Source organism: Schistocerca americana, chromosome 1 (assembly GCF_021461395.2).
Source record: "Schistocerca americana isolate TAMUIC-IGC-003095 chromosome 1, iqSchAmer2.1, whole genome shotgun sequence".
NCBI classification, from domain to species: Eukaryota; Metazoa; Arthropoda; class Insecta; order Orthoptera; family Acrididae; genus Schistocerca; species Schistocerca americana.
In genome coordinates this window covers 190,387,622-190,407,598 of record NC_060119.1, presented here as the reverse complement: position 1 = coordinate 190,407,598, position 19,977 = coordinate 190,387,622, and the positions used below count along the sequence as shown (strand labels likewise).

General features: G+C 38.8%; 2 protein-coding genes across 3 annotated transcripts in view; one reads left to right on the top strand and one right to left on the bottom strand.

The window, feature by feature from the left end:
- Positions 1-1,633, bottom strand: part of LOC124585185 (protein KIAA0100) — a 323,014-nt gene extending 321,381 nt beyond the window's left edge. Inside the window, exons 1-2 of the mRNA XM_047131392.1 lie at positions 1,458-1,633; positions 970-1,096 (exon numbers count right to left, since the gene is read on the bottom strand). Coding sequence (XP_046987348.1) covers positions 970-1,096; positions 1,458-1,516 — 186 coding nt within the window. The 5' untranslated portion in view covers positions 1,517-1,633. The remainder of the gene's footprint in view (positions 1-969; positions 1,097-1,457) is intronic.
- Positions 1,634-1,716: 83 nt separating this feature from the next.
- LOC124621289 (zinc finger protein 91-like) overlaps positions 1,717-19,977 on the top strand; it is a 49,624-nt gene continuing 31,363 nt past the window's right edge. For both annotated transcript variants that reach the window (XM_047147130.1, XM_047147129.1), the window contains exons 1-2: positions 1,717-1,927; positions 2,120-2,340. In XM_047147130.1, the coding sequence (XP_047003086.1) occupies positions 1,839-1,927; positions 2,120-2,340 (310 nt within the window). In that variant the 5' untranslated portion in view covers positions 1,717-1,838. The remainder of the gene's footprint in view (positions 1,928-2,119; positions 2,341-19,977) is intronic.

Genomic DNA, 19,977 nt, shown 5'->3' with positions numbered 1-19,977 from the left:
CTGACATTTATTGTCAACAGCTGAGATGTCTTGCACTAGACTGGCAAAAAACTTTAAACAGTAGTGGGGTTGGGATGTCATTCCACACACACCTTATTCACCTGATTTGGCACCCACAGATTTCCACGTTTTCCATTCTCTATCCAACAACTTTCAAGTTTCCTTTCCAGATGAAAAAGCCCACCAAACATGAACTGATGAGTTCTTCACCCCAAAAACACACGATTTCTAGTAGCAGAATTAAAGAGTTATTCCAGTGTTGGCAGAATGTTGTAAATGGTGAAGAAGAATATATTATTGAAGACTTAAGTCTGTGCTACGGGTATCTGTTTGTTTATTGGACTTACGGCAAGATGTTACAAATCTATACACCTACCCCAATATTTTCAGCTTATTAAAGTGGTTTCAATTGATATATTCCAATGACACATTTGTGTTCTTGAGAGGAAGCTGAAAGTCAACTGCATGTGTCTAAATGACCAACATATAGCTCAATGCTATCTCAAGAAAGCCTACTTATGAAGTTTCAAGAATGAGTTTTAAATGGTGGTTCTAAGAATATACTACAAACTCCTACATATCACTCCCATAAGGATTGTAGGACAAGATTAAATAATATACAGCATGGATGGACACACCCCATACGTGAATTACAAATGCATTGTTGTGTGTCATAGCACTGATTATGAACATGAGTTATGGAATATTTTATTAGTCAGTTAAATATCCTGATACTATGCACAAACTATAACTTTGAATACATTTACATGTGAAACATTATTTAAATTCTACATTATAACATTACATTAACTTACTTGCTTCTTGGAGACTTAGTTGTTCAGGTAATTTTACACTAAATAAAATTCTTGTACTGATGACGCGCAATATTTCATATGTTAGATACATATATAACTAATATATAATAAACAAGCGGACAATATGGTACAGCTGGTGTATTATTCAACTTACCACTGAAACACCATGACGTGACAGAAACACATCTTTGAGGGTAAGGTAAGGAATGCCAATACGTCCAATTCTCACGTCTAGACTGAATTTCCTCTTTAGCAACCATGCCAAAACTTTTGGCAAGAGCCTGGTGAAAATTTGACATGTTTAGACTTAAATCAATTGACACCCACACTAAGATTTCCCTAAACCAATGGCATTTGCATGACTCATCTAGATGGGGCTTACTAGTGTACAAGCAGTTATGTTTGGAAATATAAGAAAAGCAAGTTGGAAATAATTTATATGATTTATTTTTGATAAAATCGTTTGTGAACACCTTGCAAATGTACTAACAAATACGAAGAGTAAACTAACTCTACTTTTAGCACTACAAAACGTATTGACAAACACGAGAAACTACAGGCTGTATATAGTCACTATGTAGATAATTTTAAGACAGGTACGTCCAGTCAGGTTTTACACGGGTATTTTATATGTATACATACCATGACACACTGCAGAATAACAGAGTACAAATTATTAGAAAGATAACAAATCCATCCATAGCTTCAGATGTGGGTTATCATAGCAACTTTGTCCTAAACTTAGAAAAACACTGCATCATTTTCACCGCTAAAAGGGTGTCGACGGACAAACCTTCGCTCATACTTTCCTCCGTCAGTCACTCTCATTCTCGCAATAGATCGAACTATTGTGGCGTCAATATCGATACAAAGTTGACGTTTATCTGTGTTCTTTCAGAGATGTTTGCTTGGTTAGTTAAACCGCTCAGTTCTAAACAGAAAGAGGTGTCGTATTTGGGAGGATAATGTGAGAAATAGTTCCTGGTATTAGTGAGAGTCTGGTTTAGCTTGACGACACTTAGAATGTATAGTACAAATCAATGTGTTGCTTGTGGAAGCAAGCCAGGACAACACAACGTGAGCTTGTTTCGATTCCCGCGAAATGCAGGAAGGTAACTCGTCATAAACTTGCTAATTCTTGTCTATGGCAGTACTATGTTGCTCATTTCGTTGCATTTTGCATGTATAATTGAAGTGTATAACGGCAGAAATATTCTTTCAGTTATACAAAAGCTCTTGCATTTGGTAGGCGATTAGGTTAATTGAAGAGTCTGTAAAGAGTTTCATAAATTTTTACATTTCAGGTGCAGGCTATGGCTTGAAAGAACTGGACTATTTCAACTTCAGGGCATACCTGCAACGGCCATTTATGAAAAATACCGCCTATGTTCGGTGCATTTTGATTCGGCTCAGTTCAGACCACCTCAGTTTGTTGGTGATCAGAGGAAAAAATTAATTCGTAATGCACTTCCAACTCTTTTCAATGGTTCCAACAATAGGAGTCGTCACAGGCCGAGATTCAGAGGTATATATCAAATTTAAATTTCACATTGGAGTCTGTAAACAGAAGTTTAAGAAGTATCTAGGAATACTTTTTTTCCCCTTCATTCAACTGGAAGTAAATCAAATATATCGCACCGCGGCTAGAAAAGTGAAAAGTCAAAAAACTGCAATTTTTAGTTTTAGTGAATAATACGTGTGAGGTGTCCCCAATGTGCTCCAAAAAAACATAATGGAAATTACTGCCAACAATACTTACTTGAAATGTAAAGGAAGCTTGTGCTATTCCAATATAATTTTTTGGATGTATTCAGTAAAATGCGATTCCTCAAGTATTACGTTTTTTTAAGCTGTCGCTGTTTTTGCCAGGGTGTATATGCTGTCAACATTACGGCATTGCTCTACAGTATCATAGTGCATGTACTATATATACTGTTTTGGAAATCAGCATCACTACAAGTAATATGTGAATAATGCTTATCAGAGAGAGAGAGAGAGAGTATTTAAAAATCTAGGAGATAAAATACTTACTGTAATGTTGATTCCTCCCCCTGCCCTCTCTAACACCCCTCTTTGTGTGACTCTGAAAATCGAGCTAGAAACTATTTCTTGTGTATATTGTGACATTTTTGTATCATTAATTGGTTTAATCCATGTTTATACATTTTGTGAAGGGCTTCTTAAAAGTAATCATCAAAATTGTATCACAAACCCTTTTCCAAGGCAAAGTTTTAATTAACCTATGGTTATATGCAGTTTTATTCTTTAATTCTAGCCTGCAGTGATGAAACTTCTTTACCTATGTTCCCTTTTTCTGGTTAGTGTTGGCGTTTTAACACCGTGTACAGTGTGTTAACTTTTAGTTGACATACCACTTCCTAGCCCAAAATAAGTAAAAGCTGGATTGATTTGGCTAGGCTAATAATGGTTAGTTTTTTGGCTGTGACTATTATTAGGGACTAGCAGTATTAGTACTGTGGAGGTAGACGATGTCTGCTGTATTTCTTTATTGCAGTTCACTGTATTTACCAGTGTTCCACTTGCAAGAAGAATTTGTATGAATTTTTACTTTTAGTAAAAAGTGACTGTATTCAGCACTGTTCCGTGAGCAAGCAGGCTAGGCTTGTGTCTTGCACTCCATTGCCCTCTTCAGAAATTTGTCAGCTTACAATTAACGCATTGTATTGTCAGTGCTACATTGTCATTCAGTAACCTTAATTTAAACAACAATCCTACAAACTGTTATTTACCTAGTGTACTTAATTGCATCTTATGCACTTCGGCACCTTGTCATGCTATTTGTTAGCATTGCGTACATGTCTTCCTCAAAATAATATGAAACTAAACAAAAAAGTGAATCTGTATGTACAGCTATTGTCCTCTGTATGAGAGCCTATGGTTCACTTTGTATTGAAATAATAGGAAGCAGAGGATCGTGTTAGGTGGAACATAGTTAATATTAATCTGAATAGGCCTGGCCTGCTGCAGGGTTCAATTCTGTGATGTATCTTGTTCTTGCTATAAATGAATGATCTATTCTGCACGTACGGCAGCATCTATAAATGAACCTGGGGTTCTTAATTTCAAGCCTTGCCTCTCCACCATTAGTCAGATCTGAGAAGTAAATGCTGTTTTTCCTTCCTTCCAGCAGCATACATTCTTTGTATTTTATTTTCTTGGGTGAAAGTAGTTTTAAGCCCTTAAAGTTTGAGATATAATGTCTTTAGTATTTTGTTGATAGGCCTATGTGATTTCTGTTTTGTAAACAATCATATATTTATTGTTTTTTCAGTTATATCAGAATAACAAACTTAACTCACCAAACTAGTTCCGTTCATTCTCATAGACAGTTAACAACTGCCCGCTCACCCCAAATTTGTCATTAACATTTCAGTGCAGCTAAGACATTCTTACATTCGGACAATACATATCATCAAATTTGATTTCATCGCCACCACCAGTGCATAAGAGAGGTTTCATTTCTTTTTAGACATTCCTACCATTTAATATATCAGTATAAATACAGCACATTGATTTATCTCATAGCAAATGTATCAACTCTTGTGCTGTACAGAAAGTGAACACATTTTCTAAATATACTTTAGCAGCAGATTGTGAGTATGACTAAAGTCTTTTAGGAATTTACTTTTCAAATGCATAACACACTACTGTTCGTGTTACATGCAACACTTATTTTTCCAATTTAGTATACAAACTGACTGTGGAATGTACTACGTTAACTGAATAATAAACATGGGGATACTGTGACTATTAGTGGCCCTTCACTCTTCAGAATATTCCAAAAGGTAATATTTTGCTGCTCCCATCACCAAATCATCCTAATTTTACTCAATTTGAAAACTATTGGGTGGCCTCCCAAAAGACTTGAATTTGGAAAACAGTATACTTGTAAATGAATTCTGTTCAAAAGTGTTGTTCTCTTTCCCTTCTCTACCATTTACTGTTATTCTCTAAAAGAAATATATGGGTATGTTATAAAATGTCCTGAACTAAAAAAATGCAGAATTTCCTCAAAAATTAAGAGAAATATGGTCATTAATAATGTAACTTGCAACTCAAATAATGTAAACTCCAGTTAGGAATATCAACATTTTAGGGGAAAAAAACAGACTGCTGCTTACTGTAAAGAAGCCACATTAAGTTGCAGACAGATACAATTAAGACACTACACAAAGCTTGTAGCCACAGTCATGATCACACACACACACACACACACACACACACACACACACACACACACACCATGTTGCTGATTCCACCCCATGTGGCATTCTGGCCGTAGTTGTCAGTTGTATATGTAAGTTGTGCTTGCTTTTGTATATGATGGCTGTGGTGGAAGGCTTTGTGTAGTGTCTTGTAATTGTGCCAGTCTGCAGCTTAATGTTCCATCTTTGCAGTAAGTAGCAATCTATCCTATCCTTTCCTATAATGTAACTTCTATCGGAGTTATTGGGGATTTTAACATAGATTTCTTGGTTAATTCTCCCTGCAAGGTGGAGTTTGAAAATCTCATGTGCACGTACAACCTTGTTCCCGTGGTTAGCTCGCCCACCAGAACCACAACCTCTTCCAGTACTCTCATTGATAACGTTTTTGTTGATCAGAGTAAAGTCAACCATATTAATATTGAAATGGTTATAAATGGTCTGTCTGACTATGACGGACAACGAGTTACTTTCAACAGCTTGGGAATTCCTCTGAGTGACACCTCACTTAGATGGAAAACAGTAAGGAAAATAAGTGAGGAAGCTATTCAAACGTTCAGATCATGTCTTCAGCATACTGACTGGACACCTGTTTATCTAGCAGAAACTGCTAATTCAAAATACAATTTATTCACAAATGAGATAGCAGGTATCTTTGAAAGTGTATTTCCAAAAACGTCATACAGAGTCCAACCTGCAAGGGCTGCAAAAAAACCATGGCTCACTAAGGGCATCATAGCTTCCTGTCAGAGAAAAAGACAACTCTACATAGCATCAAAGACTTCTAACAACCCTGCTCAGCTAAAACATTATAAACTCTACTGTAAAATTCTTGCCAAAGTAATTAAAAACTCTAAAAGTATGTGTATAGCATCTGAAATTACTAATTCTGAAAATAAAATTAAAACAATCTGGAATGTGATAAAGAGAGAAACAGGGACTGTAAACTACACCAAAGACAAAAATATTGTTTTAACTGTTGACAACTCAGAGATAACTAATAGTGAGGCAATTGCTGAAATCTTTAACCAACATTTTTTAACTCTCTCAACACAGATAGGTTGCCATGGTTCTGTAGATAAAGCTGCCCGTATAATGAAAACTAATTTTCCAGTACCTTTCAGTTAAATAAGTGTGCTTCCCATTACTGCCAATGAAATCAAAAAAATCATACAGTCTTTGAAAAATAAACATTCTGCTGGTATCGACGATATTTCAAGCAAGCTGTTGAAGGCTTGCTGTAGTGAAGTGACAGAAGTTTTGTCTCACATCTGCAACACATCCATGCAACAAGGAGTGTTTCCAGATAGAATGAAATACTCTGTTGTCAGGCCCCTGTACAAAGCAGGGGATGCTACAAATGTGTCAAACTATCGCCCTATCTCTCTATTAACAACATTTTCAAAAGTCCTAAAAAAAGCTCTGTACAACAGGATTGTGGCACACCTTGGTGACCTGAACATCATTAACAGTCAGCAGTTTGGTTTTCAAAAGGGAGTTTCAATAGATAACGCAATTTTCTCATTCACAAATGATGTTCTAGAGTCTATAAACAGCAAGAGGCTGCCAATTGGTGTCTTATGCGACCTATCAAAGGCGTTCGACTGTGTAGATCACCAGATACTCTTCAAGAAGGCCTGTCATTATGGAATTACAGGACCTGTAGGGAACTGGTTAAAATCGTACCTCGAAAATAGGAAACAGAAGATTATTCTAGATGTTTCAGATAGTGTATCACAATATACAGTGGACTCTGAGTGGGGAATTGTGCAGCATGGAGTGCCACAGGGATCAGTGCTTGGGCCCTTGCTGTTCCTCATATATGTTAATGACCTGCCTTTATCCATCAATAAGAAGTGTAAATTTACAATGTTCGCTGATGATACGAGCATTGTGGTGGATAATGTGTCAGCTACTGACTTAGAATCCGAGGTCAATGATATCCTTAAAGAAGTTCTGGGTTGGTTTAGTATTAACTCCCTTTCAATAAACCTGAAAAAAACCAATTTTATCCAGTTCCAGACAACCCACAAAAACCCAAACGAAATAGTTATCACACAGAATGATCAGATGATAAAGCAAGTGTACTTATCAAAATTCCTAGGCGTATACGTGGACAGTAGGTTGAATTGGGAACATCACGTTCTACAAACACTAAAACGGTTGACGTCGGCAACATTTGCTTTACGAATTTTGTCACGCTTCAATGACATTACCATCACAAAGTCAGCTTACTTTGGCTATTTTCATTCAGTCATGTGTTATGGCATCATCTTCTGGGGCAATACACCTGCCGCAAAGAAAATCCTCACAGCACAAAAAAGAGCAATAAGAATCATTTGTGGTGTACCGCCACGAACCTCATGTCGAAATCTTTTTAAACGACTTGAAATACTGACAGCAGCATCTCAGTACATATATTCACTGATGTGCTTCATAATAAATAACCCCACTCTGTATGAAACGAATTGCATACATCATGAACATAACACCAGAAGAAAAGAGGATTTCCACTGTGAGTTAAAGAACTTGACACTTATTCAGAAAGGGGTAAAGTACGCTGGAACGAAAATTTTCAATTCCCTACCCAACAGCATCAAAAGTATAAGGAGTAGTACATCAGTATTTAAACGTAGCTTGAGAAATTATTTACTTGAGACCTCACTTTATTCACTAGAGGAATTCTTTCAGAGAATAAGTAAAACCCAGATTGGAAAGATGTTTTTAAATTTTTTGACACTGTTTACTGTTAAACTAATGTAATAATGCCCTAATGTAAAAATTCCTGTTTTTCTCATTTCCATTTTTGGGTCACTTTTAAACCCAAAGTGGGGAGTTTTGATTACTGTTCAAGGTTAAAATAGATGCAATAATGCCCTAAATATGAAACTGCTATCTTCATATTTATGTTGACTAGTTTTTAAGCTAATAAGTGACTTTTGTGCACTGTTATTAATACTATAACAATGTCTTTATTCTATGTATTTTATTATGTACATTGACACGTTCCACATCTGAGAGACTTGCTCACATGTACAGATCTATGGAACAAGTATATAAATAAATAAATATTTTTGTTTACAACACCTTTTGAATCAGACCATGTTGTCTAATTGTGCACTTCACAAAAAGATATGCCAACACACAGAGATACCTGGATGTAGTACTTCATAGGGACATGAAATGGAATTATCACATAGGCTCAGTTGTGGGTAAGCAGGTTGTAGATTTCAGTTTATTGGTAGATTACATCCCATTGTGCCAGTTATTAGGGTTTCTTCATGATCCATTCATGTATGAAGTGGGGGAAGAATCAGTGATTGAATGCCTCTGTGTCAGCAGTAATTATTCTAATCCTATCCTCACAGTCCCTATGTGAGTGACACATGATGGGTTGTAGTATATCCCGAGAGTAATCATTTGAAGACAATTCTTGAAACTTTAATAGACTTTCTCGGGATAGTTTATGTCTGTCTTCAAGAGTCTTCCACTTCGTTTCTTCAGAGTCTCTGTGACTCTCTCCCAAGGGTTAAACAACTCCTTGGCGATTAGTGCTGCCCTTCTCTGTATGCATTCAATATCCCGTCTTAGTCCTGTCTGGTCTGGGTCCCACAAATGTGAGCAGTATTCTAAAACTAGTCACACTAGTCATTTATAAGTGATGTCTTTTGTAGAACGATTGGGCTTCCCCATATTCTACCAATAAACTGAAGTCTATCACCTGCTTTACCCACAGTGAACCTATGTGATCATTCCATGTCATATTCGTACAAAATATTACACCCAGGTAATTGTAGGAGTTAGACGATTCCAGCAGTGACTCATTGATATTATATTCATAGGATACTAGGTTTATTTGTTTTGTGAAGTGAAAATACATTTCTGAAAATTGAAATCTTATCAAGATCTGACATAATATTTATACAGCTTCTTTCAGACAGTACTTAATTATAAATAAATGCCTCATCTGCAAACACTCTGAGGTTACTATTAATATTGTCTCAGAGATCATTTATACAACATGAATAGCAGTGGTCCCCACACACTTCGCTGGGGCACACCTGAAGTTTCTACATCTGAAGATGACTCTCCATCTAAGATAACATGATGTGACCTCCCTACCACTAATTCCTCTATTCAGTTACAAATTTTATTTGGTATCCCCATATGATCGTACTTTCGACAATAAGTATAGATATGGTACTGAGTCAAATGCTGAAAATCAAGAAATACTTTATCTGGATCCAAAGCGTTCAGTATTTCACTTGAGAAAAGTGAGAGTTGGGTTTCACATGATCAGTGTTTTCGAAATCCTTGCTCGTTGCCATTGAAGAGATCATTCCATTCAAGATACCTCGTTAGGTTTCAGCCCAGAATATGTCCTAAGATTCTACAACAAATCAATATCCACGATATTGGACAGTAGTTCTGTGGATCACTTCTATTACCCTTGTAAACAGGTGTGACCTGTGCCTTTCTCGAAAAACTGGGCATGTTTTTTTGTTTGAGGGAGCTACAATAGATTATAGTTGGAACAGGGGCTAACTCAGCAGCAAATTCCGTATAGAATCTGACGGGATTCTGTCTGTCCTGGAGTTTTCAGCTGTTTCTCAACACCACTGACACAAATATTTTTCATTCATCTTTTCAGTGTTAAGAGGTTTAAATTGGGGTAATGCTCGTGGGTTTTTTCTTTGTAAAGGAAGTTTGAAAATGGAGTTACGCATTTCAGCTTTGCTTTGTTACCCTCAGTTTCAGTTCCTGTCTTGTTCACTAGGGACTAGACACTAACTTTCATGCCATTAACAACTTTTACATATGACCAGAATTTCTTCTGGGTTCTGTTTAACATCATTTGACAATATTTTGCTATGGTAGTCATTGAGGGTGTCATGAATTGGTCTCTTGACTGCGAAACATGTTTCATTCAGCTTTTATCTGTAGCCCTACTCTTTGTTTTAAGACTGTTATACATTAATCTCTGTTGCTTCAGAAGCTTCTTCACAGTGACTGTATACCATGGATATTCCTTCCCATTATGAAATGTTCTACTGGGTACATATCTATCCAGTGCGTTGTCAACTACTCTCTTAAACTTCCTCTTCTTGCTCCTGACCTATCCTGAAAGTTTCAAATTTCTCACTCAGAAATGACACTACTGATTTTTTGTGTTGTTTACTGATTTTATCTACATTACTGAATGTATATGTATCTTGCTACTTGTTTTAATTGTTCTTTGTACTTTGGTAATATTGTTGCCGCAGCCACGTCATGGTCACTGACGCCAGTTTAGACGTGTACAGCCTCATACATCGGGTCTATTTGTTGCCATTAGGTCCAGTGTATTTCCATTGTGAGTGAGGTTCCTCTAGTTATTGAAGAAGGCAATTAGTAAAGTTTCACCGAAGTCTTATCATGCCCACCATCAACAAAACATTAATTTTCCCAGTTAATTGTTGGATGATTACAGATGCCACCAATGATTATAGCCTGATCAGGAAATTTGTGTACAAGTGAAGTGAGGTTTTCTCTTAAGTTTTCAGTTACATCAGGAGACGAGTCTGGTGAGCAGTAGAAGGATCCAATTTTCATCCTTGCCCAAACAATCACAAATGCAATTTCAGTTTCTATCTTAGTGGATCTGACTTTCATGTCTACTGCGATAAAGACACTACGTCCATTTCCAATTTGCCTATCCTTTCAACATACACTTAAATTTTCCTCAAAAATCTTGCTTCTATCAATTTCAGGCTTCAACCAGCTTTCTATACCTGTCTACAAAGGAGACCCATTCTAGAATACTACTAAGGTGTGTGATACGCATACCAAATAAGACTTAACAGGGGACATTGAATATATACAGAGAAGGGCAGCAGGAGTGTCAACTAGTATAGTTTCACCTGTGGTAAAGGGCAACAGAGATGCTGAAGAAACTGAACAGACAGCCTCTTGAAGATAGGTGTAGTCCTCAGAGAGTCTACTAACCAAGTTTCAAGAACTGGCTTTAAGTGATGACTTTACAAATACACTACCACCCCTTCAGATAGGGATCATAAGGACAAGATTAGAATAATTGCAGCATGCACAGAGATACTGGAACGATTATTCTTCTCACGCTCCATAAGTGAATGGAATCAGGGAAAATCATAATAACTTGTACAATGGGATGTGCCCTCTGCCATGCAGTTCAGTGATTTTCGCAGTATTGATGTATATCCCAGCGAACAGAAATTTAGTATTTTCTTTTTTTCTTAAAAAGGAATTGTGTAACTGTTAGGAATTTTTTATGACCTCCAGCAAAGATTTGTCAAGATGATCACAGGCACAAAGAGCTGTGGATTGGGTGGCAGAAGAAGCTTTGATCAACAGGGAGCCTGACTGCATCTTAATAAGAGACTCCATTTCACGAGACTTGTATATATATAAAAGGAGGGCTTTTTTGTGGGGAATGTGTCCCCATCCATCCTAGTACAGATGAGGTAACGGAGGAAATGTTTCATCCCAAGACAGCGAGCCTGGCCCTCCTCCCTAGTGTAGCCAGGGAAGGGAAAGTTGCCGGGTCATACGAAGCGGCATTAAATGAGCCTTCACCATTTGCAGGGACGGCTGTTTGAGAACGGGCAGATTTTTGCAGCTTGATACGTTTCCTGCACCTGTGTTGTCCGGTGCTCAGCCGTACGGGTACATAACAGTTCCATCACACGGACTGTGATCATCTTGACAATGTCCTGGTGTCTATTACTCCTCACCAATCTGATTATGATCCAGGGAGTGATTTTTCATAGGGACCTTATCCTGCAAACACATAAGGAACTCGGGGCTAATCTGGAGTGGTGTGGCGTTCATTTTGTTAGATGTTTGCTGAAGGCTCGCAGTGACAACCACACCAACATTGGTGCCTTCATTCCGGCTTTGGAGGGGGTACCCTCCCAGAGGAGGTCAAGCTTACATACTACAGATGTGACTTGAAGCCTTATAGCCATATGTACCTCCACCTGTTCGGTGCTTATGTTTTGGGCACATGTCTTCCTGCTGTACAACAGGCCCTCTGTGTGGTGAAGCTGGCCACCCAATCCATGAGGGAAGCCCCTGTGTTCTGCCACCTGTGTGTGTCAGTTGTGCTGACTGCCACTCCGCTCACTCACTGGATTGCCGAGCTTAAAAGAGAGAAAAGATCCAAAAACACAAGTATGCTGAGGCTCACCAAAAGTATGAGAGACTCCATCTAGTATCACTATCTACAACTTTTGCCTCTGTTACTTCATTTCCTCCTCCTGTCTCTTCCCTACCCCAGCCCCATCCCCCTCCCCCTCCCTGCAGTTCGTGCAACCTCCACTCCAGGAGCAGCACCCACTCCCTGGCCAAAGAAGTGCCTCCTTCTTTGGCACCTGCTGGTGATTGGGCTCCCTCCCAGGACCCCTCTCCCCAACATCTCTCAAGCCGGAAGACTCTTCCTATCACTTGACCACAAGACACACCATCTGTGAGCTCCAAGGTCACTCCCTCTCTATCGATTCCAGATATGGCAGGAGCCTGTATTCCTCCTGTGCCCTGCCCTCCTTCACCTCTGAAAGAGGAGGAGGAGGAGAAGAAGAAGAAAAAACATAAATCTCATGACAAGGCACTCCCACAGGGTTTTTCGGCTTTGGTAGATGGATGGCATAACAGTATGCACAACAAACTGCGTATCATTAAGGAAACTACGAATGTGTGGAAGTCTTCCATGCGGGCCTCTCGCAGGGAATCAGTTGTCCTCTGCCGTCTCCGCATTGGCCATGCTTGGGCGACCTACGGTTACCTCTTGGACCGTGAAGACCTGCCTCAGTGTCGGTGCAGCACCTAGTTGACAGTGGTCCATATTCTGGTGCACTGTTTCACTTTGACTGCCCAGCGACAAAATCTTGGGTTACCAGACTCGTTGCCACTCATTTTATCTGACAATGCCTCATTGGCTGATTTAGTTTTACATTTTATTCGTGAGGGTGGGTTTTATCATTTAATCTAAGTTTTAGCGCATGTCCTTTGTCCCTCTGTGTCTGCCAGCTTAGCGCTTTTAGGGTGGATGCTTTAATGTGTTGCAGAGTGGCTGGGTTTCCTTTCTATTCTCATGGTCCACCAGCCACTGTTATCTGCTTTCGTGTTTTACTCTCTTCTGTTTCTAGCGTCTCTGTTGTTTTCTTCACCTCTTTCGTTCCTTTTAGTGTGTTGTCTTTCCTTCATTCTTATGGTTTTTCTTTTCTTTCCGTTTTGTGTTATATTTCTCGTCTGTTTTATATTCACACATGTAGCATTGTTTTATTAGGAACAAGGGACTGATGACCTCGTAGTTTGGTCCATTCCCCCTTCTTTTAAACCATATAATCCCACCAGTGAGGATCAAATCCATTTCATATTGCTTTGCAACGTTACACGCAGTTATTTAATCATTGTGACTGTCAACCTGCTGTATTCAAATGTTACAGGATTGTTTTCCCTATTCGCCTGCATTAACACAAATTTTTCTACATTTACATTTGTTATTTGAGATACTGACAGGTTTCAGATAGATTATATAATGATAAGACAGAGATTTAGGAACCAGGTTTTAAATTGTAAGACACTTCCAGGGGCAGATGTGGACTCTGACCACAATCTATTGGTTATGACCTGTAGATTAAAACTGAAGAAACTGCAAAAAGGTGGGAATTTAAGGAGATGGGACCTGGATAAACTGACTAAACCAGAGGTTGTACAGAGTTTCAGGGAGAGCATAAGGGAACAATTGTCACAAATGGGGGAAAGAAACACAGTAGAAGAAAAATGGGTAGCTTTGAGGGATGAAGTAGTGAAGGCAGCAGAGGATCAAGTAGGTAAAAAGACGAGGGCTAATAGACATCCTTGGGTAACAGAAGAAATATTGAATTTAATTGATGAAAGGAGAAAATATAAAAATGCAGTAAATGAAGCAGGCAAAAAGGAATACAAACATCTCAAAAATGAGATCGACAGGAAGTGCAAAATGGCTAAGCAGGGATGGCTAGAGGACAAATGTAAGGATGTAGAGGCTTATCTCACTAGGAGTAAGATAGATACTGCCTACAGGAAAATTAAAGAGACCTTTGGAGAAAAGAGAACCACTTGCATGAACATCAAGAGCTCAGATGGAAACCCAGTTCTAAGCAAAGAAGGGAAAGCAGAAAGGTGGAAGGAGTGTATAGTAGAGGGTCTATACAAGGGTGATATTCTTGAGGACAATGTTATGGAAACGGAAGAGGAGGTAGATGAAGATGGAATGGGAGATACGATACTGCGTGAAGAGTTTGACAGAGCACTGAAAGACCTAAGTCGAAACAAGGCCCCCGGAGTAGTCAACATTCCATTGGAACTACTGATGGCCTTGGGAGAGCCAGTCCTGACAAAACTCTACCATCTGGTGAGCAAGATGTATGAAACAGGCGAAATACCCTCAGACTTCAAGAAGAATATAATAATTCCAATCCCAAAGAAAGCAGGTGTTGACAGATGTGAAAATTACCCAACTATCAGTTTAATAAGTCACAGCTGCAAAATACTAACGCGAATTCTTTACAGACGAATGGAAAAACTAGTAGAAGCCGACCTCGGGGAAGATCAGTTTGGATTCTGTAGAAATGTTGGAACACGTGAGGCAATACTGACCCTACGACTTATCTTAGAAGCTAGATTAAGGAAGGGCAAACCTACGTTTCTAGCATTTGTAGACTTAGAGAAAGCTTTTGACAATGTTGACTGGAATACTCTCTTTCAAATTCTGAAGGTGGCAGGGGTAAAATACAGGGAGCGAAAAGCTATTTACAATTTGTACAGAAACCAGATGGCAGTTATAAGAGTCGAGGGGTATGAAAGGGAAGCAGTGGTTGGGAAGGGAGTGAGACTGGGTTGTAGTCTCTCCCCGATGTTATTCAATCTGTATATTGAGCAAGCAGTAAGGGAAATAAAAGAAAAATTCGGTGTAGGTATTAAAATCCATGGAGAAGAAATAGAAACTTTGACGTTCGCTGATGACATTGTAATTCTGTCAGAGACAGCAAAGGACTTAGAAGAGCAGTTGAACGGAATGGATAGTATCTTGAAAGGAGGATATAAGATGAACATCAATAAAAGCAAAATGATGATAATGGAATGTAGTCGAATTAAGTCGAGTGATGCTGAGGGAATTAGATTAGGAAATGAGACACTTAAAGTAGTAAAGGAGCTTTGCTATATGGGGAGCAAAATAACTGATGATGGTCGAAGTAGAGAGGATATAAAATGTAGACTGGAAATGGCAAGGAAAGCGTTTCTGAAGAAGAGAAATTTGTTAACATCGATTGTCAGGAAGTCGTTTCTGAAAGTATTTGTATGGAGTGTAGCCATGTATGGAAGTGAAACGTGGATGATAAATAGTTTGGACAAGAAGAGAATAGAAACTTTCAAAATGTGGTGCTACAGAAGAATGCTGAAGATTGGATTGGTAGATCACATAACTAATGGGGAAGTATTGAATAGGATTGGGGAGAAGAGAAGTTTGTGGCACAACTTGACCAGAAGAAGGGATCGGTTGGTAGGGCATGTTCTGAGGCATCAAGGGATCACCAATTTAGTATTGGAGGGCATTGTGGAGGGTAAAAATCGTAGTGGGAGACCAAGAGATGAATGCACTAAGCAGATTCAGAAGGATGTAGGTTGCAGTAGGTACTGGGAGATGAAGAAGCTTGCACAGGATAGAGCAGCATGGAGAGCTGCATCAAACCAGTCTCAGGACTGAAGACCACAATAACAACATTTAGTATTTATCATTTATGGAAGGTTTTCAAAATTTCTTGTTTTTGTAATGTTTGTATATTCTGGAGTATTTGATTTTCATAAAAAGCAGCACAATCCATCTAAGAGGTCATTTATCTCCTGGTTGTGTGTTGGTGTTTGTAGTAAAAGGGCTTTTAGTGTCAAGTGCTGTATTTCATTGATACACTACCACCAGATTTGGACTTGATTGTTGTTACGATGTGACATTGTTTGTTAGAGTAACTCGGTACTTCAAATCACCTACATAACCATGGCCCCAATTGAAATGTAAAAGCCTACATGGATAGGGGCCCAAAGCAGCACATCATTCTCCCAAGGTCCATATATTTAAGAGACCAATCTATTCCAGTAGTTAGACTGCACATCAGGAATTCACCAGTATTTTCTGCAGGTGCTATTCAGGGCCCAATGAAATGACTGAAAAGATTTAATCCAGTTACCAAATATGAGAGGTGGTGTGACATGATATTTTGGCAGATGTGTACTTGTAATTGGGCTGTTAAGTCAAGCAGTGATTAGAGGCCAACAAAAACAGCTAGATAGCTGAGACAAATTCCAGCTTAAACTGGAGAAAACATTTGGTGGCTATCAACAGCAAGTCCACTAAACAGAACAATTGAAGATCAGGGCCCAGTGACGCAGGGAAACTACAGTCTTAAATACAGGATGTTTCGGCCCTGTGATGGTGACCCAAAAAAGTAAAAAAGTATTTTATAATAAACAATTTATTCATGAAAATTTTTTCCGAAATTCCTTCAGTCACCTTCAAAGTACTCTGCACTAGATGGGATGCAATTATCAACTATTTTTCCCACAGTTTGAAGCATGTCTGGAGCTTTTCAACTTTGATATAATCCAGTGCTCTTTGCAAAGCTGTTTTTACTACCTCCACATCATCATAATGCATCCCTTTGTGGTTTTTTTTCATTTGTAGGAATAGGAAAAAGCCACATGGGGCTATATCTGATGAGTACAGTGGGTGGGGAATGACAGACCATCCCTGAGATGCTAAATTGGGGGTCACTCTTAAGGCTGTGTGTGCAGGGGCATTGTTGTGATGAATTGTCCAGTCACCTGGTTGCCAAAGTCCTGGGTGTTTCCTCTGCACATCCTCTTGCAGATGTCTTAATATTACCAAACTGCCGGTTAACAGACTGGCCAGTGGGTATAAATTCGCAATGCACAGTTCCATGAGAATAAAAAAGAGGCAGTGATCATAGTCTTCACATTCGACCTCACTTGCCTTGCTTCTTTTTTATCTGTGAGAATTGGGAGTTCTCCACTGGCTTGTCGCTTGTTTTGTTTCTGGGTCATACCCGTAACACCAACTCTCATCACCTGTAATGCCTTTGTTCAAAAAGTTTGGATCACTTTGTCAAGTCCTGGTGCATGTACATGTGTGTGGTTCTTTGCTCCTATTTGAGAAGATGCGGAACAAATTAAACAGCAACATGTGTCATGTGCAAATCTTTACTCAAAATTTGCTGGCAGAAGCTCCAAGTAATGCCTTTCTCTGTTGAAATTTGGTCAGTCATGAAATGACAGTCCCCCCCCTCTCTATCTCTCTCTCTCTCTTTTTAAAACGATGTTTTCCTCATTTCACAAGGTTGCAGGACATCCATAACGAGGTTGGTCTTAAACACTCATCTCATCATGTTTAAAATATTTCATGTAGATTCTTTGTTCTTTTGAAGTGGCCATAACGACTTCACATTTAGAGCAAGGCAACAGTCAGAGAAACACAACACTACACTCACGCGGTAGCCTACACACTGAAGTTGTCTGCACGGTTGTTTTAGGAAGGTATCTACTGACCCCATGTAGTGGGAGAACTCTGCTACATCTAAGAATGGCAGCGCCCTCAGTCCAGTTCTTTATCCCAATGACCCACACCCACTTTTATGTAACATTGTGAATGCATTTGAATGTCGCACTTCATGAAAGGCATTGCAGAAGTCAATATACCAAACTGTTCTGTCAAAGGATGTCACAACAATTGAGGAATTCATCAAGTGATGTCTGCACATCAAAGAAATGCAGCAGAAGAGAGTTGGACAAAAGAAATGTTATTCTGTGGTGGCTAATGATTATTAATTCTGGCTGTTCTAAAATTTTTAGATGCAGATAAATTTGAGGGTGTGAAATTCATAGCATCTGCTGTAAAACAGTTATGCTAACCAACAAGTTTATATAGCTACTTGTGGTGGTGGTGGTGGTGGTGGTGGTGGTGGTGGTGGTGGTGGTGGTGACGATGACGATGACGACGACAATATGCATAACTTATCTAAAAAAGAAATAATTGTTTTGTGGAATATTGTTGTTTTGTACATAATTAAGTACAGTTTAGGACAGGAATGAAATAACGTTTAAGGTTTCGCTACTCCTCGTTTCACACTTTTATATAAGGGAAATTTTCGTGCTTTTATTTATTTATTTTTTTTTTTCAGACAAATGTACAAGATACTTAGCATATGGATTAGCCCACGAATTTAACTTCTGGGTCATTTGTACATTGCACCTACACAACTTATGCTTGTTATACACTTCATTAAATGCTTGCTTGTATTCACTTTTAGTCAGTAGAGCTGATCTGGAAGGCCTTAGCTCCTTTGTGACTAAATTTTCCATGTAATTTGTGGAAATGATTTAATTCAGGTGATAATGTCTACCAGCACTGTCACTTGACTAGAATACAAATGAGGTACTGAGAACCATAAGCCCCCTGTAGTCGACCCCTCATTTAAGTGTATTTTAGACAACTTAATGAGACAGCTTTACATGATTGTTTATGTATACAGTGTGGGCCTACAGCACAGATTATCCTGACTCACTATAAAATTAACAGATTTCGGTAGCATGAATAAATGCCACAATGTCAGAAAGGCAACTATGTGCATTATGGTTCTCGTGCCTCAAATGGATTACTGTATGATAAAAGTCAAAACTTAATTTACAACAACTCTTTCAGAAATCCACAAAATAGGTTTTTCTGTCAGTATAACTATAACATATACTGACATCCAATCTAGTTTTACTATATTGTGAGTGAATTGGCATATCTGAAGAATGTGCTGCTGTCTAGTGGGATTTATGCCAAGCGAATGGGAATAAGTCTGCTGCAGTGTGCTACCATCTGGTGGCATTGATGTAAATTTGTAATTGAGTGGTAAGGGCTAGCTGTGCATGCTGTGAACTGTGCATGTTGTGAACAGCGCATGTTGTTTATCAAACCCATATGTATTTGGCCTGTGAGGCAATTATATCATGCCAGTTGTGCATGTGCAGCTCCTTAAAATGTGCACAACTGAAGTTATGCTCATGACCCTGATGCCAAGTTTCACGAAGTCTAGAAGAGTAGCAATTTAGCATAGTGCAATAGATTTAGTGTGGTGTATTTCAGATTACTGCATCTATGTTATGTTTAACAGTATTCAAAGAAAAATAACCAAAATATCCGCAAGGTGTCAAAAGTTTGTGCTCTTATGCATTAGCCACCACTGGTATTAATGACTCCTAGATGTGGTCCCTAAAGAAGTTTTAGATAATGATCACAACCTCACCTCTCTCATCAGAATGGTAGTGAGAGAAGAGATACAGCATTTTATGACAGCCAAAACTGTCATACTGAGTAAACTTGAGGTAACAGCCTTGAATGCAAACCCACGTCAGGAGGCAATAGAAAATGTTGAGGAAGAGTTGTATCAGCTTTTAGCACAAACATGTCAGAAAGAAAGGACTCTGCCAACTTGGACTTAACGCAACATCCGTCAAACCACAACCCAGTATTTAACCGACACAGGTACAATCAATTCCTCCATCGAGGGTAACTCCCTGACAGAGAAACACACACTTGGAGACAGAAGACAACACGCATCCACTGTGGATGCCCTGGACATGTTGTATGTTACTGCAGAGAAAGAACAACAACTTAGACTACTATGCTGCCAGACATCAACCATTAAATAGTTAAATTCATGCTGGCTAGCTGTAGATGATTATAATTAACTGCGGATGATTTTAGTGTACAGCCATTGCTGTAGCATACTCAATGTCACTCCCTAGGATGCCATATCCATTACTCAGCATCGTACAGGAGTTCCATCTACTTGCCCAACCACTCAATTCAGGAAGAT